At 52.8% G+C, this 24167-nt stretch overlaps 1 protein-coding gene across 3 annotated transcripts in view; it reads left to right on the top strand.

The window, feature by feature from the left end:
* Positions 1 to 6439: 6439 nt before the first annotated feature.
* The window catches only part of ACSBG1 (acyl-CoA synthetase bubblegum family member 1), a 30711-nt gene continuing 12983 nt past the window's right edge, over positions 6440 to 24167 (top strand). The window contains exons 1-4 of one of the 3 annotated variants that reach the window (XM_081124721.1): positions 6440 to 6707; positions 7050 to 7716; positions 9062 to 9207; positions 19312 to 19412. In XM_081124721.1, coding sequence (XP_080980847.1) covers positions 7681 to 7716; positions 9062 to 9207; positions 19312 to 19412 — 283 coding nt within the window. In that variant the 5' untranslated portion in view covers positions 6440 to 6707; positions 7050 to 7680. Of the gene's footprint in view, positions 6708 to 7049; positions 7717 to 8866; positions 9208 to 15247; positions 15413 to 19311; positions 19413 to 24167 lie in introns of those variants that run through there. The other 2 variants (XM_081124720.1, XM_081124722.1) reach the window with 2 other exon arrangements.

Below are 24167 nucleotides of genomic sequence, written 5' to 3'. Positions count from 1 at the left end.
TGCCACCTCCCAAACACTGTGCACCCCCAGCAGGATACTCCCAGAGCCCACGTGTTCTGATTCTTAAACAGATTCATGTATTCTTTGTGAACATTATATTAATGGAGTCATGTAATTGGTGTTCTTTGGTGGTTGGCTGCTTTGGCTCAATGTTAAGTTCGTGAGATTCATCCTTATTTCTGGCTTTAGAAAGTTCTTTCTCATTGTTGGTTAGTGCTCTGTTGTGTGACTATGTCACACATTAGCTTCCATTCTACTGTTGATGGGCATTGGAGTTGTTTCCAGGGGCGATTGTGGTGAGCATTCTATTGTGTCTTGGTGCATGGACATTCACACTTCTGTTGGATATACTCCCAGGAGTGGAATTGCTGGCTTGGTTGGGGGTGACTTGCCCCTTTTGCCTTCCTCCAGCCCACTCCCCCCATCATAGAGAAGTCTCCTGCGGAACCCCCTTGTGCCCATGAGACCCTCAGGCTGCACTTCAGAGAAAGGGCAGTGGGCACAAACCTGCTGGAGCCAAGTGGCTGCCCATTGGCTCTGGCACATCTGCTGAGAAATGCTATCCTCAGAGCCGTTCAGATAACTCCCTTTTCCGTTAAGCAAAGGGCCTGCAACTGCCAGGTGGGAACTGGTTCTGTTCAGGCTGCTGGTTAGAGATAATCACCTCATCTTGGCACTGGCCTCTGATGCAGTGTAGGGTGGAGTGATCTCCGATGACACGGTAGCTCCACCCAGAGCAGGGGCTGCATCTCTCCTTTGCCACAATCTCCCCATGGTCCAGAGCAGTGCCTAGGACAGGGAAGGTTCTTGGTAAATCAGTATGAGATTGAATCTAGCTTTCTAAAAGGTCAGTGAGGGCCGGCCAGTGTGGCTCAGTGGTTGAGCATCTACCTATGATCTAGGAGATCGGTCACATGCCCGGGTTTCGGGCTCGACGCCCAGTAGGGGATGTGCAGGAGGCAGCCGATCAATGACTCTCTCTCATCATTGATGTTTCCATCTATCTCACTCTCCCATCTTCTCTCTGAAATCAATAAAGACATATTTTTAAAAAAATAAATAAAATGTCAGTGAGATGAGGCTGCTGAAAACCCCAGCACCCCACACTGTGCTCGCCCAGAGCCCTGTATTCATTTCCTGTCGCTGGAGGGGAAGAACCCCTTTCTTTTCTTTTTCCAGCTTCTAGAAGCCGCCTTCATTCCTTGGCTCATGGCCTCATCCTCCATCTTCAAAGCCAGCAGCGAAGCATCTTCAGATCTCTCTCTCTCGGACTTTGTGTCCATCATCACATCTCCCTCACTCACTGTGACCCTTCTGCCCTACCCCTTATAAGGATCCCTGTGATTACATTGGCCAACCGAATGATCCCAGATCATCTTCAAATCTCAAGACCCTCAACTTGGTCACACCTGCAAAGTCCCTTTTGACAGGTAAATTAACATTCACAGGTTTGTGGTAGCAGGATGCGGACATCTTCAGGGGCCATAATTCTGCCAACCACAAACCCCAAACCCTTAGCCAGCAGTCAGGGTCTGAAACCTATGAACTTATATTTCTTTTCAGTCAGTCCTCCCCTGTCCCCAGGTGCTCTCCTAGGTTACTCTACATTCCTGGCACTTTTCTACCTCCTACATTTGTTTCTAGAAGTGTTTTTCCCACAAAACTCAGTGCCTGCAATCCACTCCCTCCTTCACTGAAAAGTTACCTTCACCAGGAAGCCACTTCTGACCTCCCAAGGAGAGAGGCCTCCTTCCCCAAGTCACACACACGATGATGGCTCTGGCAGGTGGCCCTGCTCGGCTCTTTTATTTGCTACCTGTGTGTCTCTTAGTATCCTCATCTATGAAATAATGATAACTAGTAGTAGTAGTGGTAGTTGTGTAAGATTGTATGAGAGAATGTGCATAAATGTTTTATTTAGCATAGAGCCTGTTTATACAGCAAAAGCTTGATTTAAAAACAGTCCTGTTTTCATTGTTAGGGTGTCTAAGGCTCCCTTCCCAGCTAAGGTCTGACCACAGACTCAGGCAGATGAGTGCAAGTCAGTGTGGCCACTCATCCATCTCTGAACACTGGGCAGCACAGGAGGTCCACTTCTAAGGAGTTACAGCCTAGCTGGGAAGGGAGCCTCAGAGGAAGTGAGTGAGGGAAGCCTGGAGTGAGGGGAGGCAGTGGATGTCCAGCCCCTTTTCCTGGGCCTTTCCCACCCCTCTGACCCTTTTTATCACCCCGCAGGCTGCAGTGTGAAAGTCCTGTACAAACTGGCAAAGCCCTAAGAGAAGCAGTCACAGAGGCTCAGAAAGTCCCCGGGTGACTCAGGGGTCCTCAGGAAGGGTTGATCAAGGCTGACCCCACCTGTTCCCAATCAGCCAGGGTAGGGGCTCTTCCCCATGGGGCTCACTCTGCCTTCTTGTGGGGTGGGGAGTCAAGGTCTGTCTGCGTTCTGCCTCAGAGAGGCCCCCATAAAGAATGAAGTTCCTGAAGTTCTACCAGTAGTCTATTGAGGTGGTCAAATTCCTGTTTGGAAAAACAAAAAAATAGTTTTTTAGGCTGTTGGGCAACATTACAGAAAACGCCAATTCGTTCAGCTGTGACTGCCCAGCACTGTGAGTTCCACTGGGTCCCTGAGAACAGTCAGGGAAGACTCCATTGCCTGGTCAGTGCAACCTCCACCATCACCCTACCCCCCTCCATCCACCCCACCCTTGCCCAGTCCTCTGATGAGTGTCCACCCACAGCTTGGCAGCCCTGGGCTCTAGTCCTGTCTGTAAGGGCTAGCTGTGGGGCTTGGCATGTCCCAGCCCCCTCCAGTGTCCCCCAACGACAGAATCACCATGATGACGCACGTGGATGTGGATGCCTGACATTAAGTAGGATGCGGGGTTTGAGCAGGACAGATTAGCCATGCTTGCATCTGCAGCTCCCATGCTGAGCAGCGCTGACCTGCCCCAGCCTGCCTCAGCCCTGACTCTTCTGCCTGGGCCACTTGCCAGGACTCTGAAGCTTTGGGTGGTTGTCCAACTTCCCCATTCCTGGCCATCCCTGGGGAGAGGTCATAGATGTAACCAGCTCAGGCAGAAGCTGGAGAGGTCCCCAGACTCAGAGCAGAAGCCCCTGGTGTTTGGGATCCCCAGCTGTAGCCCACTGCCCAGCTTGATGAGGCAATAGCCCCCTCAGCCGCCAGGAGACAGTCACCCAAACCTCCATTTTCCTCATGGTGACCTGCCTCTGTCTCAGTTTAGAGCTTTGTAGGGTCCCAGTAATAATAAATAAATAAATAAATAAATAGGAGAAGCTCTTATTGAAAATGTCCACACTGCTGTAAGTGCTCTTTGTGTATTTAATTTACTAGAACCCAGTGAGGTACAAATTATTATAATTCCATTTTACAGATGAAAAAATTGAAGCACAGAGAGGTTAAGTAATGTATCCAAGGTCACACAGCTTGTGAGCAGCTGTCTTGTCCCAGGTTTCCCTAAACAGCCCACAGCAAAGCTTATACCCTAAGGCTTTGTTGGGAGTGGATCCCAGAGCACCAAAGTGAAGGGAAAAAGGAAAGGCGGGGGAAAGGGAGGAACGCAGATACAAGGTGGCGAGAGCATTTCTGAGCAGCCCACTGTTTGACAAGAGATCATAGGTCTCTGCTATGTCACATAGGACATGTAGACAGGCTGGGGCTCTGTACTTCAGACCATTCCGCTGAGGGAGAAAGGAGGGAACTGACTGCTATCTCCTTCCAGTCTCCATGTCTCCACAGGAGGGAGCCAGCGTAGAGTGAGGACAAGGAGGCGGAGAGCTGTGAGTCTGTCCAGGTGGCTGAGCCAGCTGTTCCCCAGTCTGCATCCCTCATCCTCTCATAGTTAGTTGTTAACCTCATCTTGGGTTGCATGAGTTATTTTGTTTTCCTTTTGGCTAAGCTGGTTTCAGTTAGGGTTTCTGCCATTGCAACCTAGACTCCCCATTTTACACTTGGCTTGGGTCACATAGGTAATCCAGTGTCTTTAGCCTCTGCCCTGTACCATTCAGATCCACAAAGGTCATGTGGCCCTCGATCCAGATCTCCTCAGGTGAGGGAAGATGTTGCCTCAGGGCGCCACCTTCTTTCTCTTCTTCTACCCAAATTTCCTGCCCCAAAGGGCCTGGTCCTAGGTAGGCATGTCACCCACTCCCAGCCCTGTCCCCACTCACTAGAATCCTCTATGTGCCTACTTCTCCTGCTTGCAGGAGAGCTATCCTGGTGACCTAAATCTCTGAGAATCTGAGTTCTAGGGAGAGGGATTTGAGCCTCAAAAGTCCTTGGGTTCTCTGTAGAGCTGGAGGAAGCTCAGCTAAGATCCTGGGACCCAAACCCCACCCATTTGGTTCAAAAAGGGAACCAAGAGGACAGGGCTGCAGTGCCCTCAGGTGCACAGGATTCTCACAGTTGGGCCTTGGGATCAGATGCCTGGGGCACACGCGGGGGAAGGGGAGCACAACACGGACTGGGAGAGACAGATGGAGGAAGATGGTGACTGCAAGTTCCATGGGAATTTTCCTTGGAAACTTGGGCAAGTGGGATGTTCTGTGGCCACCAGGGGCCAGCAGAGGCCTGTAGTCCTGGTGTAGCCTAGGCTTAGACCATGAGGCCTCCAGCCAGAGCCTCAGGTTGCAGCTTTTCGAAATTAAAAAAATAATAAAAATTACATTACATACACCTGGTAACAAAAAGTAGACTAGAATCACTGATGTTGAAAATACACAGCAGTACTCCCCCGCCCCAGCCCCCAAGGCACCTCTTTTTTTTTTTTTTTCTTTCAACTATTTCTATTCTAAATACATCTTTCTTGAGAGAGTTTCACAGTTGTTTTTTATTGATTTCAGAGAGAGGAATTAAGAGGGAGAGAGAGAGAGAAACATCAATGATGAGAGAGAGCCATTGATCGGCTGCCTCCTGCACCCCCCCTATTGGGGATCGAGCCCAAAACCCAGGCATGTGCCCTGACCGGAAATTGAACCTCAATCTCCTGGGTCATAGGTCAGTGCTCAACCACTGAGCCACATTGGCCAGGAGAGTTTCACAGTTTTAAAGCATAAGCTTCCCCTGTCCCATGTGACTTAGTTGGTTGGGTGTTGTCCTCTGCAAGGAAAGATTGCCAGTTCAGTTGCTCCATCCCCTGTAGGGGTCGTGCAGGAAGCAGCTGATTGATGTTTCTCACTCACACATCAATGCTTCTCTCTCTCCCTCCCTCTCTTTCTAAAAATCAATGAAAAGTATATATTTTTAAAAAGCATAAGTTTATATCTAGGTCTTGATTGACCAGCCATAAATGATACCTTTGTGCAGTGATGAGCTCGTCACCTTTGCTCTCCTGCCCTATCACTGCACCTTAACTCTTGGTTCTGTTCTTGTGCCTGCATTTGAGCAGTATGGTCACGCACCTCTTGCTCCATCTAGTGTCACAGTATCTCACAGCCCTCAGCATCTGGTGAGGGTGCAAGAGACCTATTTACCTCCCACTCTCTGTCAGCCGTTCCTGAACTTCCATGACGTTACCGTGAATAACATTTACCTTCTTTAATGAAAACAAAATTAAAGTTTCCCAGCTTTTTCTATAGCAGATGCCAAAAGTGTCCTATGATCAAATATTAGAGGTGGTACATGGACATTTAAAAGAGTAGCTTCCTACCTAACGCTAAGTAGCTCAAGAAGTTCAAAGCAAAATAATAACAAATAATTTGAATTAAGACATAAATAAATTGTTTCGTATTAATTTTAATATGCATTGGGAAATATCTGTGTATGTATGTGTATATATTATGAGCCCTTCAATTTGTGGTTTCACAAATCTCATTGCTTAGGATGAAACTAGAATCAATTAAAAAAATTTTTAATTGATTTTTAGAGAGAGAGAAGGGAGAGAGGGAAACATCAATTTGTTGTTCCACTCATTCATGTATCCATTGATTGATCCTTGTATGTGTCCTGACCAGGGATTTAACCCACAACTTTGGTATATTGAGATGATGCTCTAACCAACTGAGCTACCCGGCCAAGGCCCCAATTTTTAAATTTTAAAAGTGAGTCAAGGTGATGAAAATGATTAAATGATGTGCAGTCCCAGAGGCAGATATGGTGAACGTCATGAAGGGCGTTCAGAGATTAATGGGAAAACTGGTCCTGATTGTCAGAGTTGAAAGCCAGTGAGTGAGCTAGGACTTTGCTGTGACAGCTAAGCTGAGTGGCTGTGGTGGTCTCCTTCCCTATAGGATGGGGGCACAGAGACAGTGTGCCTAGCACTGAGGACACAGAGACTCTCTTTTTTCCAATTCACTGCTGACAGTTTCCACATTCCTACTTGTGCCATGATTTACTTTTGCATGTTGTCTTTCTTGGTGTTCCTGATCACCCTGTTTTCATTATTAACCGAAGAGCATATCTTCACGTTGAATCGTCGTCTGTTACATGGAGCCTGCAGACACCCAGGAACCTTTTCCAAAAGGAGCTGTTTGTTGTGCCACAGTGGTAGGGGTCCACAGCTGAACCACAGTTGCAGTCATTGGTCACAGGTCATTCCGCCGACAGATGTTTACCGAGTACCTATTCTGTGCCAGGCACCGTGGTCAGAGAAGGAACTAAAGAGACCCACAGAAACGCCTGCCTTCCGAGAGCCTGCATTCTAGGGGACAGAAAGGTGATAAAATACACAGTACACTGGAGTGAAATAATGGTGAGAACATGCTGGGTGGGGTGTGGGTTCAGATGGGTGGTCAGGGGAGGCCTCACTGTGAGGGTGATGTTGAGGTGAAGACAGGGAGGTGAAGGAGAGTCAGCTGATTCATGGAGATAGTGCCTCCCAGGCCAAGGGACAATTACACAAAGGCCCCGAGGCAGAGGAGCAGAATGCAGGCCAGCGTGGCTGGGTGTGGGGGAGGAGATGTGGGAGGTGTGGTCAGAGGGCCTGCAGGCCCCAGTAAGCGGAAAGCCTCCTCCCATATCAGGGGGGGCCCCCTCACTTCCCCACCCCACATGCCCTCATTCTACCTTTCACTTCTCACCCGCCTTCGTGCAGGCCGCGCTATCTAATCAGAAGGAAAGGAAAAACCAGCTCTGCGTGCACCCAGCATCCTCCAGGTCCAGATCAGCAGCTTCTGGAAGTCTTTGTTTCTGCCTTCGTGTGGAACAGTGTCCCTACCAGACACCAGTGGAGGGAAAGAGGCAGACAAGCACCAAAAACCAGGGTCCCACTTCAACATAAAGCAGTGCCACCTGGCCATCTGGCTCCATTCCAGGCACCTTCCATTCTTCCTAGTTCCCTCCTCACCCACACCTCGAAAAAGCAGTGATTACTAACCCACCCCAGTGTGACAGAGCTCAGGTGCAGAGGTGGATGCCCTTGCCCAGGTCACTCAGCAAATACACAGAAGAGTCAGAAGTTGAACCATGTCTGTGTAACTCCAGAGCCTGGGGGTTTCCACTTCCTGTGGTTCCTCATTGTCACATACAGACCTCCTCAAGGATCTGCAAAGGGCTAGGAGCCCTCCCCTATAAAATACACACACAAATTACATGCACCCACAAAGACACACATCACACACATAGATATACATAGACACACATAGAAACAATATGGACATGCACGTACATGCGCACACCACACAGCGACACATATACACACAGACGAGTACATACACAGTACACATATGTTACCTGCGACTTCAGGAGTACCCAGTCTCCAGGTAAGAATACCTGTATCATCCATGGACTGTTTCTGGAGAGTGTACCATGGGCTGGGCCCCACCTTGCCACACTCTACTGGTCCCCAGAATACACCCTGTTCCAGCCTGAAACCCATGTCCTCCAAGCAGCTCGGCTTGACTCACTGACCCCTCTTGGAGACATAGTACTCCCCACCAATGCCTCCTGTATAGAGTTATACTGGATTATACTGTTATACTGTTAGGTGACAGAGCATGGCACTAAAGCAGACCTCATACAGAGAACCTAGGGAGGTGGCCATCCAGGGGCACCTAGATACATGCACCGTCTGTCTCCCAGCTAAAGGGAAGAGCAAAATTCATGTCCACCCAGATCCTGGAATGTAACCTTATTTGGAAATTGGGTCTTTACAGATATCATTAGTTAAGACTTGACGGAGGGAAGGTGGTCTTGTGAAGATGGCAGCAGAGATTGGAGTGAGCGTTTGCAAAGGAACTTTGGGACTGCTGACAACCAGCAGAAGAGAGTCTTCCCTTTAGCCTTGGGAGGGAGTGGGCCCTGATGGCTCCTTGATGTTGGACTTCTGGCCTACAGCAGGGTGAGAGACTAAGTTTCTGTTGTTTTAAGCCCCCCAGTCTCCAGTACTTTGTTCCCGCTGTCCCAGGGACTGAAGCAGTTAGTCTTAGAGTGGAGATTTCTGCTGTTCTCCCCGCCCCTCCTCTGTGTCTGGACCCTAGCACACCCACCATTAACACTGCTCTTCCCTTTAGCTGGGAGACAGATGGTGCATGTATCTAGGTGCCCGTGGATGGCCACCTCCCTAGGTCCTCTGTATGAGGGAGGTCTGCTTTAGTGCCATGCTCTGTCACCTGTCTAACAGTCCTAACTGTTGGGAATGTCTCCTGGAGGGCAACACCCAGGGGTCTTCCTTGGGCCACCAGCTTTTAGCGTGGGCTTAGGGGAGATGGGCCGAGTGGGTGAAATCCCACCCAGGCCCCTTTCAGTGATGGTGAGGCAGGGCTGCAGATTGAGGCAGTCAGGGTGAGCAGCCACCAGGGTTGGGGTGCAGCTCAGTGCTGAGGAGGATTGGCCAGGCTTCCTGGGAGAGCGGGAGTGGATTTGCATCAGAAAGAACACTGGCTTCATTGAAATTCTCCTCTGCTTGAGTAGAACAAAACCGCCAAGAAAAGGAAAGTTTCAATCCTGAGCAACTTCACCACTGAGGAGTGTTGTGAGCTTCTAAAAATAGAGAGAAAATGGCCTCTTTGGGCCACTCCAGTGGCCTCCCCCCCCCCCCGCCCCATGCCCGCCTCCACTGCCCACTCAAGGCCAGCCTTGAGCAGTGCAAGATTGAGCTCTCTTCAGCTGATGCCTGAGGCAGACGCCACACAGCTCTGGAGCTGGACGCAGCTTCCCCCCAAGGACCCCAGCATGCCAGACAGCAGAGATGCCCCACAGGACTGCCGGCCGGATGGGAGCTTGGGGACCACCCAAGAAAACCTGGCGACCAGGTAAGTCAGTGGTCGGTCGGGTCTCTGCCGGGACTGGAGTCAGGGTCTGTACTCTGCTGTGTGAACCTGGGCAAGCTGCTTTGCTCTCTTGGCCTCAGTTTCTCCATCTGGGCGTGAAGGCAAGGTCTGGATGGATTAAGTACTGGACTGGGATGTGTGTTGTGTGGAGCTGCTACTCAGTGTCCACTCCTCTGCGTGGCCAAGGGGGACTCCACTGAATGATGACTCACATGATTTGGAGGCTGTGGCTGGATAGAGGAAGAATTTTCTAGTTACTAAGAATGTTCCCCATTTCATCGGGCATGTGGAGTCAATGACAGAGGACAGGGGGAGTCAAAAGGTCTGGCTTCAGCTTGCTGTGTGACCTTGGCAGGCCACTGCCCCTCTGTGGGCTTCAGCCTCCCTGCCTGCCTGACTGTGGATGAAGGTTCCCCACAGTCCTTCTGCTGTATGTCCTAATCTGCTATCCAGAAGAAATAGGCCTAGGCCCTGACCGTCCAAGGTGTGGGGAACCCTGAGAAGGTCCTGGCCCTGGAGTTCCCCAGCCAAGAGCAGGGAGGAGGCAGACCCATGGAACCCCTGAGCCCACGAGGGGCACTTGACACAGGCCTTGGATGGTCAAAGGTATTGGCAGTGGGAGAGGAGATGCAAAGGAGGACAGGAAATTCAGGGACTGGAGATGTCTGGGTGGCAGAGTGCAGAGTGGGGGGAGAACAGGGATGGATGCAGGTTCTGAGCCCTCTGCAGGGACTTGGAGAAGTTGCCAGTGCATGAACCACAGCATGCGTGGCCATTGTTTTGGAGGGGGGGAGCGGGTTAGAGGAAGGAATGAAGGACAGAGCAAAAGGGAGTAAGTATGAATATGCCTCAGACACAGAGGATCCTGCATGGCTGGGCAGAGAACCCAGAGTGGACTCTTATCCGTCCAGAATTAGAGGCTCCTCACTGGCAAGGCCTCCATGAGCATGAAGTCCAGCCCCTCCCTGGATAATGGGCACCTTGAGTTAAGCTGACTGATACTCCCTCACCCACGGGTTCTGGATCTGTTCTGAGAACTGATTGTCCTGCCACCTCCCCTCCTCCCTGGAGACCAAGGCCCTACCCCCACGAGGTGCTCATAGGCACGCCTCTAAAGCTTCGTCCTGGACAATAAGAAACAAGGTCTGCTAGTTCTCAAGGTTCCCTGCCCCAATCAAGGAGGGGCCAAAGTGGGGTCAGGAGCCCAGTGTTTCTGAGGTCTGTGCCTCAGGCCCATGGTGACAAGCAGTGGGTGAGGGCCTGGACACCCTGGAGGAGGCTAGGCACCTGGGCTCACTGAGGCCTGGGCCTGCTTTGCAGACCCCACAAAAGGTAGAGCTCTGCCTGTGCCGGGAAAGGGAAGCAAGTGAGGGCCTGTGGGGGAAAGAAGACTGGAAACCCAGGGCTGCAGGGCCAGTCCTCTGCTTTCTTGCTTAGTGACTTTCTCTGAGCCTCAGTATCACCTCTGTGCAGAAGAAGACAAAAGGCCTGGCCCCTGTTGGCCTAGCAGAAAGGTTGGGCAGCCGGTGTGCAACAGTTGCTTCCAAAAGCTCAAGGGCTGCCCTCCCTGCTGCATCAAGAACTCTCTTCCCAGAAGGCTGGGAGCCCCTCTCCGTGACTCTGGGTAAGACACTCTCTTAAGCCTCAGTCTCCCCATCTGTCCAATGGGGAGGATACTGCTTGCTCTGTCAGCTCTGCAGAGTAGCTGTGAGGAAAGAACTCGGAGCCCTTGTTTCTATTGTGCTAAAGTCAGAGACAGTGACAACTGCTGCTCTGCCCCTCCCAGCTGACCCCCCACCTCAGGCTGCCCCTCTCTCTTGGCCCCAGGGCTGGAGCCGAAGGGCATGGGCTGTGTCTGGAAGGAAGAGGCCAGGCTAGGAGAGGCAGAACCAGCTGGGCCAGAACTGCAACAGTCTGTGCCCTTTGAGGCTGTGGCTGTAGACCACACCATCCATCAGGGGTGCCCACTGAGTGTATCCAGTAGAGACACCTGCCTCTCTGAGCCTGAACAAGCTCAGGCTGGAGGAAGGGTTTCAAAGGACCTGGAGAAGGGGGGATGGCTCCTCCTGGGTTTGGAAGGTGTGGGTGCCTGGGTGGCAGGGGTGGCAGGCAGGAGCACTGTGTGGCCTGAGGGTGTGGTTGTAGAGTAGTAATGTGCCTATAAGACAGGGCAAGTTAGGGCCAGGCTAACTTCTAGTCTGGATAGGCTGGTGTGGCCAAATGAGGGGCAGCTAAGCATGAGGACAGCCGGGCCAGAGAACAAGCAGAAAGGAGCCCCGGACACGGGGAGGCAGCAGAAGCCTAGGGAGAGCCTGGTTTGGGAAGGTGAATCTGGCAGTGGTGTTGGAGTAGGAGCGAGCTGGAGGCAGGAGTCCAGGACGTGGGAGCCCGCAGGGTTGAGTCTGGCCCAGGGGAAGGTTGGTGAGCTCGGCACCGACCATAATCCCCTAGCTTCCAGCTGCCTCCCCTGCACTGCCTGCCCAGAGAATGAGAGCTAAGAGGAGCCCTCTCAGAGCCAGGACGCATTTCTCAGAACTTGTGCCTGCCATTAAGCGATGCATGACTGTAGTGATGACAGACACAGGTAACTGCCAACTGGTGTGTTGGTCATAAAGAAGAGGGCAGCGTGAAGCTTGGAGTTGATATAGTTCCAACCTAGATAGCCCTACACACACCTAGGCTGTGTGGTACAGCCGACTGCTCCTGGGCCTAAAACAACACAACATTACATCAAGCACAGGAGAAAATGGTGCAACCAAGAGACAGTAACCACGAGGTGTAATGAGGCTGCTATAGGGGTTACTGTTTCACAGCAAACTTTTTTTGTTTTATAAATAGAAAGCGTATGCTCTTAAATAATGATAAAAACAGTGGTATAGTAAACACAAACCTATAGCATAGTCGTTTATCATCATTATCAAGTACTACATGTTGTACATGGTTGTATCTGCTGCACTTTCATGTGTCTGGCAGCGCAGTGGGTTCGTTTGCACCCAAACCGTCACACACAGTGAGCCATGTGTTGTGCTACGTGTTGAGATGGCTGCAGTGTCGCTTGGCGGCAGGAGTTTTTCAGCTCCATTATCATCTTATGGGACCACCATTGAAGGTGAGGTCTGCCCACCTAAACATCATGGCGTCATCAGGACTTATTACATGTATCTTACTTTCGCACAAAATTTTTCAAAGTATAGTTGGGGGAGGGGTGTACTAACAGGCTCTGCTGACAAATGATGGGCAGTGGGTGCAGAGGCCCATGGGATGCCCCTCGTATATCTCCTTTTTGCTTCCCCATTACTCCCTAGTCCTGAGACCATTGGGTGTAGCCTGGTAGTTAAGAGCATGAACTCTGATTCACCCTTACCTGAATTTGTATCTCGACTCTGCTAATCAGAAGGCCTTGCACAAATTACATAAATATCTCTGTACCTCAGTTTCCTCATCTGTAAAGTGGGGACAGTGACAGGAGCTATGTTGTTGGGGCTATTGTGAGGATTGAACATGTCAGTTGGGGACAACATTACTGGGCACACAGTGAGTGCTGGGTACATGGCAGCTGCTAGCTGTTACTATTATTGTTCCTGCTTTGTTATTGTTTCCCCTACCCAACAGGCCTAGGAACCTGGCAACACCTTGCCTTGGAGCCTTGTCTCTGACCGAGTGGGGTGCCAGCCCAGGCACCATCATAGTCACACAGAAACCAGAAAGCCCTCTGTCTGTGACATAGCTGAGGAAACTGAGTCCCAGACGAGACCAGGGGCTTTTCCAAGGTCAACCCATGGAGGCAGAGCCTGGGTTAGAATCCAGGTGTCCCAGCCCCCAGAGCACGTTATCTCGTGCACAACCACACTGTTGCTAACTCCTTCCGGGCTTTCAGGGCAACTTGCTGATTGTTGCTCCGGCTTAATGACTCGGCTTAATAGAGTTGGACACTCTGGACACTGCCAGCTGGGTTAGAAGTGAGCTGGCTGGCTGCACCGCCCCCACCCACTATGGCAGGCGCCAAGGTGAAGCCTCTGGGGCTGAGGCCTCCACTCCCACTGGGGCCTTGGACTGGGCCTCAGTGACAGCCAAGAGCCCTTCTGGTAGATCTGGGAGGATATGTCTTAGACCAGCCCTGCCCTCCTTTCCAAGAGACCATGGGTCCCCAGAAGATCTCTGCCATGGCCAAGCCCCCTGTGAGTTAGAGACCAAGGCTGGGGGAGGTCCACAGCCTGGATCTGTCACCCGACCTTGGATTTGTGTCCCTCTGCACAGCTGTTCCCACTGCCCATTGCGCAGGATGCTTGCCCTCTGCCTCTCATGAAATAATCACACCTTTACCCCTTGCCAACTTTCTCCCTTCAATTTAATTTTCGCCCCCTGCCCCAGCCTGGGTCTGGTGGCTCCATAGTGACCTTGAATGCATCTTTATTTATTGACCATCAATCTCTGAGCCTTTGCAGCAGGGCCCAGGCTCCCTTTGCTCACCTCTGTCCCCATCCCTGCCACTATGCCCTGTGCCTTGACCTTCAAATGGGGGCTTAAAATTTCCCCCTAAGGCCCTGTGGGCTGCCTCTACTTTTTCACCTCATCCAACCCCATTCACCCCAGAGGCGATGTGGGATTTTGGAGTCAGGGTGGGGATCTCTTGGGTGGCTGTGAGGGAGGTATCCAGGAAGCAGAGGCCCAGTTTTAGAAGACACAAGTCTGATGCCACAAGCCTGTGAGTCTCTGCAACAAGGGAGGAAGTAGAGGGGGCATTAGGGGCAAAGGGCACGGTGCAGGGATGTTTGTTACCATGGAGTAGGGCTCTCCAGGGGCGTGGGTGAGACGATTGGCTGAGTTCTATGATGCAAATACTGGATAAATCCAGTGTACATGGAGTCCTGGTTTCAGAGCCGGTCCTGGAGACCTGGGTCTCACCTGCTGGGTTCTGTCTCTGGCTGGGCATGTGACACTGCAAAGTCTAAAGGTCTCTGTCATATCATCTGGAAAATGGGACTATTACTAAACCAACATTATAAGTTCCTGTTGAGAGGATGCAAGGAACCAACACAGTAAGTGCACTTAGTAAGAAAAAGGTAAAACAAGGAGAGCTTCCTGCCAAGCTCCCGGGGCTCAGGGGCGGCTCCAGGTGGAAGGCCCAGTGGCAGCAACAGTGCCTTCCTACAGCTCTGCCAAGGATCACAACAACGTGCCTCTCCCAGCCACACCAACAGGTCCCTCTTAGGTAAGGCTCACAGGTAGGCTGTGGGGCCATGCCAGGTGGGTCAGAGGTATCTGGAGCCACACCTCACAGGCAGCCACAGGCAGACTAGGGTGGGTCCCCATTCAGCCCCACTGTCTCATTATCTCGAACCTGGGCACTGGCAGTGCAGCTCCCACACTGAGAATGCCTTAGCTGAGTGAGCACAGGGGATGCTGAACCCTGAGCCTGCTGGCCACAAAGAGGAAGGTGAGCACCCGGTGGCAGCCAGACCTCCTGGCACACCCCTGTGAGTCCTCTGTGGAGTCTTCAGGCCGGTGGGGCTGATCTTGGAGGTGACACTGGCATGTAGACTGAGAGAAGAGAGGGGCATGGGTTGAGTGCAGGGGACTGGAGAGGCCAGCATGCAAGCAGCTTGCAGACTCAGTGGCTGCTGCTTAGAGCTACAGCCTGTGTGGAGGGGCTGTTTTTCTCCCTGCTTGGGGTTCTCAGGACTCGGGGAGTATTTGGGCAACACTCTGCATTGGAAACAGTCTCCATGGTTGGGAGATGGGTCTCCCCCTGATTGCTCCCCCCCAAGCAGAGAGAGGCATGACCTGGAACCAGTAACAGGGAGGGCAGCCAGGGGTGGTCTGAAATCCTGGTAGTCGATGGGCCCTGGGGAACAGAGAGATGGGAGCCTAAAGGCAGCCACCTCCTGTGAGGCTGTGTGGGCTTAGGAGGAAGTAAATTACAGTCAGGTGCCCAGCCTAGTGAGTCACAGCCAGGAAGGAGGGCGATTGCCTCCTCGCCCAGCTGGGCCTGACTCATGCTGTGTCTCTGTTGCAGGGCGGTTTGGTGGCACTGGTTCTCCCTGGGGCTGATGCAGCTCCCCCAGGGGACACCGGCACACGTTCTCTGAGACTTTCTCCTGGGTGAGCTCGCAGGGTGCTGCCACCCCTCCGGGACCATGCCGGAGGTGCTCCTGCTCAGGTCCACCAGCTCCATCCTGAGGACCATGTAAGGAACAAGGGTCCCCTGCTTCCCAGCCCCCTCGCTGCCACTCGGAGTATACCCAGGCCTGGTGCGGAACCTGAACCCTCAGACTTGGGTTTGGGATTTTTCAGCCCGCTCAGTTACCCTTCTAATCTCACTAAAGAATTTTCTTCTACTTACTCACCAAAAGATCCGTGGGAGTCCACCAGTCACAATGATGAGAGCTGACTATCTCTTAAGCATTTTTCATGTATTGCGTTATGCTCACAATAGCTGTAGGATTTAGGTAGAGAACTGAGGCCCAGAGAGGTACAGTGACTTGCCCACAGTCACACAGCTAATCAAGCCAATTGAATCGAGACAGGCCGACTCTGGTGAACCTCAATGCCCTATTGTCTCAAGAAAGCACTTACTGAGCGCCTACAGCACATGGAGTTGTGGCCTGGCTGCTCAGGGCCAATTGGAAAAGAAAGAGCAACAGAAATAAATAGGAGATGGTTCCTCATTCATGAGGGGTTCACATAGAGAAAGAGAGCTCCCCTCGACTTACGTGTCACACACACAGAACTTGAGAAGGTTTAAATCCAACATGTTGACTGAGCTCCATCATGTACCTCAGTGAGTACTCTGGGCCTGAGTACAGTTGAGTCAGGCATGACCCTGCTCTCAAGAAGCTTCCTGAGCCACATGTGGCCTTCAAAGACCAAACCTGACTGTCCGAGGGCCACAAGGGTAAGAGGGTCTTGGGGATAATCTAGGAGGGCTTCCTGTAGGAGGGGCTGAAGGACGCTTGGCAGATTCTGTCTTCAAATGGTTCCCATCAGCTCCTCTGACTAGATAGATGCAGAAAGGAGAGGCCCATCCAACATGGACAGTAAAGAGAAAGGAAGAGTGTAGGCTGTCTCAGACTCCTCCTCCTCCCACACCCCTCACAACGTATTCACTCAAACATGCCCTTGAGTGTTTTCTTGCTCCCTGTGCTACTGGGCAGCTGCTAGAGAAGTGTTTGTTTCTGTGAACAGAGGGTGAGGCAAGGTCCTTCGAGTGTGTGTGTGTGAGCTGCGGGGGGGGGGGGGGGGTGCAGACCTATCTTCAGCAAGGTGGTCCTTTTTGGCCCTCCTTCCTACAAATGAGAAAGCAGACAGAGGCAAGGCTGCCTCCTCGAGCTGTTTCCCCACCATTACTGTCATTTGTGACATTGGGTGCTTTTGCTCCAGGACTGCAGCCAGCCTCCAGAGTCCTGCATTCCGGGAGGGGTCTAATTGTCCAGAACGACAAGACCCCTGTGGTCATCCCTGTGTTTAGGCTCATGGTCATGGAGCCACACCTCACCTGTTGGGATAATATACCGGCCACTTGTGCCTTCCAGATAGCAGCAAGAATTGGAAAGACCCCATGTACTCTTGGAGAGTAAGAATAGTAGGGACTGCTCCCCAAACCTCAGGTGCTTCTCTTTTAAGAAAATGTTATAAATTTCACTGTGGAGGCTGTGTCCTCTGCGTTAATCTGCAGTCCTAAGAAGCTCAGTTGTCCAGCGTGCTTATCTCATTTCTTAGTAGGCTGCAAACAGAACCGATAAAGCAGGAGGCTGGTGAGTTGCTAACACATTGACAGTGGAGGAGCTGACCACTAGTGATGCAAGAGAGGATTTAAAAACTGGAAAACCACCAGCAGTACCAGTGATGACGTGTGGCTGCTTCCCACACTGGGAAGGGGCATTCAGGGTCACGAGCCAGGACCGTGAGCTCTGCAATGGGTTATGACCCTGAGGGAGCAGGAAGTCACAGGGAAGTTTGGTGAATTCTGTTTCAGATGATGAGCAAGGGTGACATCCCATTACTGGGACTCGATCTGAAAGGTTGTGACAAGGGGAAGGCCAGGCTTCACCCACTTGGAAAATTAGGTTTGACCTTTTCTTAATCAGGCAGCCAGTATTCCTCAGGCACCCGGCAGAGAGGGTTGGATAAGACCCTCTATGGGCCATCTGCAGGGGTGAGTTGTTTCTGTCACACCAACTACAGGCAGGGTGGCAGAGTCCACCCTGTCATTGAGGCAGGTGAGGGACAGGCAGAGGAGTGGACAACAGCCATGTCTGAGCCACAGGAGGGGTGCCCGATGCCCCAGGAAAGGCCCTCAGGGAGAAGGTGCCTCTGGCAGCCCCTCCTCCTCATAAACAGGAGGCTCTCATTGTCATGAGGACGCTTGGCCTTGGCTTCCTTAGGTGGCTATCTTTTCATTTAGTCCTTGTTTAGCCATTTTAAAACTAGAACCAGTTACACAGATTTTATTAGGGGGGAAAATGCTGCCTGTCCCTTTTGATGGTGAGGATTTAAAAACACACTTGTTTGTGAAGAAGCAGGTAAGACAGTGATTACAGCCCAGGATGGCCTCTGCTAATTTGGGGGTGACTGCCCAGCTGCTGATTTCAAAGCCCAGTCAGCTTTAAGCCCTGGGGTTACCCTGCGCCTAGCCGTATCTCCTAAGGACGGACCAAGACAGAGCATGATGTTACACCTGGGCTCTCACCGTGGGGACCCGCAGCCAGCTGTGCATGTGTCCCCTCACTCAATGTGGTTGTCTGAGCCCAGAGCTCGGGCTGTTTTGTAACGTTACAGCCTTCCTCTCAAAGTGGAGGAGGCTTCTACTTGGCAACCCAAGAGATGAATGGCAGTGCCGACGGTCTGAAGTCAGCAAGACAAGTTCCACGGCATTCAGACCCTCAGTTTCCCCTGCCTGGAACAGTAGGCCTCACCCCAGAAGCACGCTTTGTCATCTGTCTGGTCCTTCCGGCAGCATCCCCTCAGCCGATCACCATAGCAACAGCAGGGCAGCTCTAGTCCCAAGAAGGGACAGCTTATCCCCTACCCATCCCCCTTCTCTCCATCCCTCTCCCTTCATAACCTCCTGATGTCTTTTGCTTTAAAACCAATCTCAGGTTCTTAAGCAGACTGCCACCAGGTGGGCCCAGGTGTGTTTGCAAACTTAGTTTGAACGTGTGGTACCTGCAAGGCGCGAGGCCGAATGTGAGAAGCAGGTAACTGGCCCAGCTGCCTGGGAAGTGGGCCCCATCATGACAGACAGACATCTCCCTGGAGCCTGGGTCTGCCCTCAGGACTGCCAGGACCAGCTGCACGTGTTGCACACCACAAACTCTAGTGACTGTTTACACAGCTGATGAAAGTGTCCCTGGAGTTGTGTGATGCTCAGTCCTGAGGTGTGTGCTCATCCACCTGGGAGGTGTGGTCCACCCAGTTGTAGTGCCAAGGAGTAGGGAGGCTGAGTTCATAATGGAGGCCTGGTAACCACCTAGACTGTGCTAACCAGAAGAGGAGTCCAGGGCCACCAGGCCTGGGAGGCAAGGGGGTCTGGGCCAGGCGTTAGGGCCCAAGGCATGAGCCCGAGGCCTCCCGGGTCCCATGCTAATCACTGCATGAGTGAATAGACAGGCCCACCCACAGGCGCCACTGAGGAGGAGAGGTCCTCACTGGGACTTGCTCAGGACCCGTGAGAGCCTAGGGATGTCCTTGCTCCACTCTGAGTTTCTGAACCTGACTCTTCTCAACACCTGTGGGGAGTGAGGGGTGGGGAGTCCACCCAGCCCTGAAAGCCAGCACTCCACTGGGGTGATGCCCAGAATCCTCCAGTGCTAGACTATTACTTTCCTTTCCAGATGGGGACACGAGCCCAGTGAAAACCATGCACTTGCCCAGAGTCACACAGCAAAGTAGAGCAGAGCCGGGCTTGGTTCCCTTTCTGCTGAGCCCTTAGAACCTGCAGAGAGAGGCTGGGTGGGGTGGGGTCAGCCTCTGCAACTACCGAGCTCTGGTCCTCTGACTCCAATGGGGAGGCACAGCCACCAGGGCCAGCTTGGGGCCAAGACGTGTGTCTGCTATGTTCTAACAGTTGTTTCCCCTCTCCACCAGCTCCCTGACTGACAGGCACACACTCTCCAAAGAGTCCATAAGCCATGCACTTGACCTCTTGTCCCCAGAGAAGGCAAAGGATGCTCAGCCCAGCTCTCCAGGTAAGCCAGCTGGGAGCCTGGGTGGGGCCCGCCAGAGTGGAGAACCAGGCTGTGCTGGGCAAGCTGGGGGCGCTGAGGGTAGGCCAAGAGTCCAGGCAGAAGCACGCGGGAGCAACAGGACAGAACTTGGGGGACAGGGCAGGTGGAATTCCCATCACACCCCTTCCATCATGACCTCTATCAGCGTCCAGTGTGATGGAAGGTGGTGGGGGAAGATACTTTCTTCTAGAAGTTCAGGAAGGGGAGAGGCAGAGATAGCGGGCAGCTGAGGCCTCCTCAGAGCCGGTATCTCTGCTGGGGTGGGTCTGCTGAGGACAGGAGGAGGCACAGAAGAGCACAGCCTTGGCATTGCCATCCGAGCACGGTGGGGCTGGTAGAGTTTGCTTTGGAGGCTTACACAGTCACATGCTCTTTTCACTACCTTTGCTGTCAGATAATTGCACCTTACTCATTTTTATTGGCTGTACAATGATATTGTAGCAACAGCACAAGTTTAGATAAATGGGAATGGTGCCGGCATAGAGGGTCACTGCCTCTGCTCTCCGTGCTGTCCTTGGCACAGAACGTTGTTGCCGTCTGGTCACAGGCCTGTACCTGTCAGGGATGAAGAGCTTCCCCCAGGTGCCAGTTTTCCAGGCTGTGAATTCTCCCAGCTTCAGGCTGCTCAGAGAAGCAGTTCAGTCACCTGAAGCCACCCCACTCCCTCGGGTGTTTGGTGGGAGCTGGTTGGGGATGGGAGCTGACTGTCTGGGGCAGTGTTTGTTTGAACTGATCATGTACTTTGTAAAATGTCTTGCAATTTGGGTGCCCCTGGCATCTCCTCATGGTTAGACAGGGGTTTGGGTCTGGAACGTGGGTGGTGGCATTTGAAGTGGTACTAACTGGGAGGCCAGTGCCAAGGGTCTCTGAATGAGGCAGTGATGAGGCCAGAACCAGAGATGGAGGAAGGGGCGGAGGTCTGGGGCCGTGTTCTGAGGCCTCTTCCTTCAGAGCCAAGAGGGCAGGCCTGGCCTAGGGGGCAGGGACAGAGTCAGGACGTTGTGCTCTGTCACAGGCATTGTCCGGCTAGAGGGTGGTAACAGGGCACCGGCCACCCTGCCCATTGTCAGTGAGGAACCTAGGCGTGAAGAGGTGGAAGGGAGTGACACCAGGCCATCTGGCTCTGGGGTGCAACTGCAGTGAGACCCAGAGTCAGCACAGACTGAGTGCCTGCCTTGCACCAGCCTGGTGCTGGGACCCAGAATCCTTTATCTGCATGACTCCCCAGCAGCTTCAAGGCTGCTCCAGGCCCTGGGTCTGGGAGGAGACTGGAGCAGGCACAGCTGGGGAGGGATCTTGAAGCTGCCCTTTCACAGAGCATTTTCTGTAAGAGTGAGGAAAGGCAACTGTCTATAGCAGAGGCTGCTGGGAGGGGAATTGGGGATTATGAAAAGGGTAAGTCCTCCTTCCCCTCAAACTGTCCTTTCATAATAAGAGCACTTGCTGTGTGCCACAATCTTAAGGGGCTGACTTGCATTCTTTTTTTTTTCTTCTTTTTTTTAAAATATATCTCTGTTGATTTCAGAGAGAGAAAGGAAGAGGGGGAGAGAGAGAGAAACATCATTGATGAGGAGTCATTGATCGGCTGCCTCCTGCATGCCCCCTGCTGGGGATCGAGGATCCTGTATCCTGTACCCCAGGCATGTGCCCTGACCGGGAATCGAACCACGATCTCCTGGATCCTAGGTCAATGCTCAACCGCTGAGCCGTGCCGGCCGGGCCTGCCTTGCACTCTTTCATTTTATCTTCATAGCAGCAGTGGGTTAGGCTCTTTGTTGTTTTCCTTTGATTGAGGAACCAGCTCAGAGAAGTTCAGTGCTTTTCTCAGAGGCACATATCTCGTGCAAGGTGATCTCCTAACTGTCCATACTGCCTCTGTGGAACCTAGATAGCATAGAGCACAGAGGGGTCCCGTCCAGGCTCTGCCTCCTACTCGCTGAGCTCTTGGAGCCTTGCCTTCATGAATCCGAATTCACCTAGGTCTCTGTGAGTTCCTAAGAAGCTTGAGGGTCCTCGATCTCTGGCCCCCAGGTGGCTTCACTCCCAGGGGGCAGCCCCACTGAGTCAGGCCACAGAGCTGCTGGAATCTGACCTCCACACAAAGGCATCCTTGTGCTGGCCCTAGAGACACATTTCTCTCTAGACCTCTCCAGGCTTCACATGAACCCCAGCTGGAACAGGGAATTCAGACTGAGCAGCTGCTGGGGCTGGGCTGGTGAGGGCTGGCAAGGGCCTTTCCCTATCCCCACTTTTCTCAATAATTCCCACACCCACTGGGAGCTCAGCCCAGCTTGGTCTCCAGCCCAGTGAGTATAAGGGGTGTGCTGGGCCAGTCCCTGCCCCTCGCTTCTACCCTTCCCGAATGCTTCAAGGGCATGGTGGTGTTTGGCTGGAAGGAGAAAAATACTCCACTTGTCCTCAGGGAGCTCACAGCCTGAGACTGGGGAGCAGGGAGAGGCCCCACTGTCACTTTAGCCTTTGGTCATCCTGGCCCCACCAGCCCCAGAAAGTGGAGTCTCTGGGGATCCTGGTAGAAACCTTTTCCTAATCAAAATGTCCAGTTCTGTCAAGTGACAAGTTCTGGGCTTGGTCCAGGCCCAGAGCTGCCCATGTCTGTCCCCAGGGTGCTGAGCAGGTCTGTGTACAGGGGAGGGGTCAGGAGGCAGGGCTCATGGCCATAATAACATGGGTACAGACTCTGGCAGCTGGGGTGCAGCTCCAGGGGGCCCTGAGGAGGTACAGGCCATGGGAGCAGAACTCAGTGAGTTCCCCTGGGGCCTAGAGGAGGGGCACCTCTATTGAGGTGCCCCACAGGGACCAAGACTTTCAGACACTGCTTGGGTGTCCCTACCTGGCTCTCCCCCCAAGGGGCCCTGCCTGTATGAGGCAGGTGTGAGGCACACGTGCCCTCAGGCTCCAGGCTGGGACACTCAAATTCCTCTCCCAGACCTCTGTCCACTCCAGTGGGTAGACCCCTAGCTCAGGGTACCACAGGGGCAGGTAAAGCCCAGCTCAGTCCTCACCGCCACCACCACCACCACCACCACCACCACCTTGGTCCAAGCCTGGACAAGAGCAATCCTGGGGGTTAGGACAAAAAAGCTAAAACAGTGACCCTGCAGGAGCACATGGAAACTGTCTTGTCCATCTCTCCATCCCAGTCTAAGTCAAATGGGGAAACTGATGCCGGAGAGGGCAGGTGTACTCCCAGGGTTACCCTGCTTAATGGCCAGAACTCAGAGTTCCTGACCCTCGGGTGAGAAGGCTGGGGAGGGCCAGCAGCTGGAGGGGTCTCTCCCCTGGACTGCCAGGAGGCTGCAGGCACAAAAACCGGAATCACAGCCTTTTAGCTGGTACATTTGGTGCCACTTTGCCAAGGTCTAGACAAAGTGTTCTGGCCTAGGCTGGCCTTGTCCTTGTCTCTCCTGTGCTGAGGGCACTGTGGCTTCTTCCTCTTACATTCCCAGAAGAGACTGGCCTGGGACCAGGCTGGTTCCAGGGGCTCTCTCCACATAGGGACCCTCCTGGTACTTGTCCCAGACTAGCCTTTGCAATAGCGGTCCAGGGTCCTGAAGGAGTGTTCTCAGAGAGACATCTGTCCCAGTCCTGAGAGTCACCTTTGCCCAGGACCAGAGAGTCTTCTGTTCTGTACATTGAGCGGAGCTTACGCCTTTCCCACAGGATATAGCAAGCACCCGAGCTTCCCTCTGCTCCCTCCCAACTAATCATGAGTGACTTCTTCTGTTGCTTAGCTGCTTTTATTCTAGAGCCCCAGAGAACACAGCTGCCTGCCTGCCCTGGCACCTCAGCATAATGGGCAATTGATAAAATACAGGCCTGGGTCAGGCCAAGACTGATAGCAACATGAGAGAGAGAAAGAGGGGAGAGGGAGGGGGAGAAAGTACACACTGCACCTTGGGAAAGCCCTCCCACCCCACTTCCCTTCTTGCAGCTCCCACACCCAGGGGTGGGCTCAGCCACTGGCACCAGAGGCTGAGGCCCCTGAGCACTGGGCTGTAGTGGACTCATGCTAGAAGGACACTGAGCAGGGCACGGCCTCACCACACCCTGCCTGGGGCTCTTGGGCATGCAGGACGTGGTTCAGCCTGGCCTGGCCCACTTGGGTAGCAACATGGGTGTGTTGGAAGGAGATGAAGGCCTGGGTCCCTGGACACACATAGTTATTCGGTCTAGCTCTCCTGGGATTGGCATGGGACAGAGGCTAACTTGTCCTCCCCAAAGGCCCCCGACCTCTGATCTGGGCCGAGCTCTGCATTCAGGACCCAGGGAGCCATTGACCCTGCATTCAAGGGCCTGCAGCCTGATAGGAGTTGGATAACAGGACAGAGGAAATTAGATGAAGGAACTCTGTCCAAATTGTCTATCAGAATTGTAAATGGTGTTTTTTCTGATTCAGTAAACCCACTTGGAGAAATTTATTCTTTTGGGAAGCCTGGGACATGGGTTGAGAGCTGGAATCATGGGAGTGTCATTGGGGAAGTATTGAGTACACTGTGATGTAGGCAAACAATGGAGTCTTATGTCTCCCATCCCCACCACACATACACAGTGAGATTCCTGCCACAGAAGCTGAAGATGAGTGATTTCACTCATGGCTGTGTTTGACTTGGTCCACATAATGTTTTTTTTAAGTCTGAGCCAGCATTTAAAAATCAGATGAGCCCGGCCGGCGTGGCTCAGCAGTTGAGCATCAAC

Source organism: Miniopterus schreibersii, assembly GCF_964146895.1.
Source record: "Miniopterus schreibersii genome assembly, chromosome: 22".
NCBI lineage: Eukaryota > Metazoa > Chordata > Mammalia > Chiroptera > Miniopteridae > Miniopterus > Miniopterus schreibersii.
The sequence above is the reverse complement of the archived record's forward strand: the minus strand, read 5'-3'. Positions and strand labels throughout refer to the sequence as shown.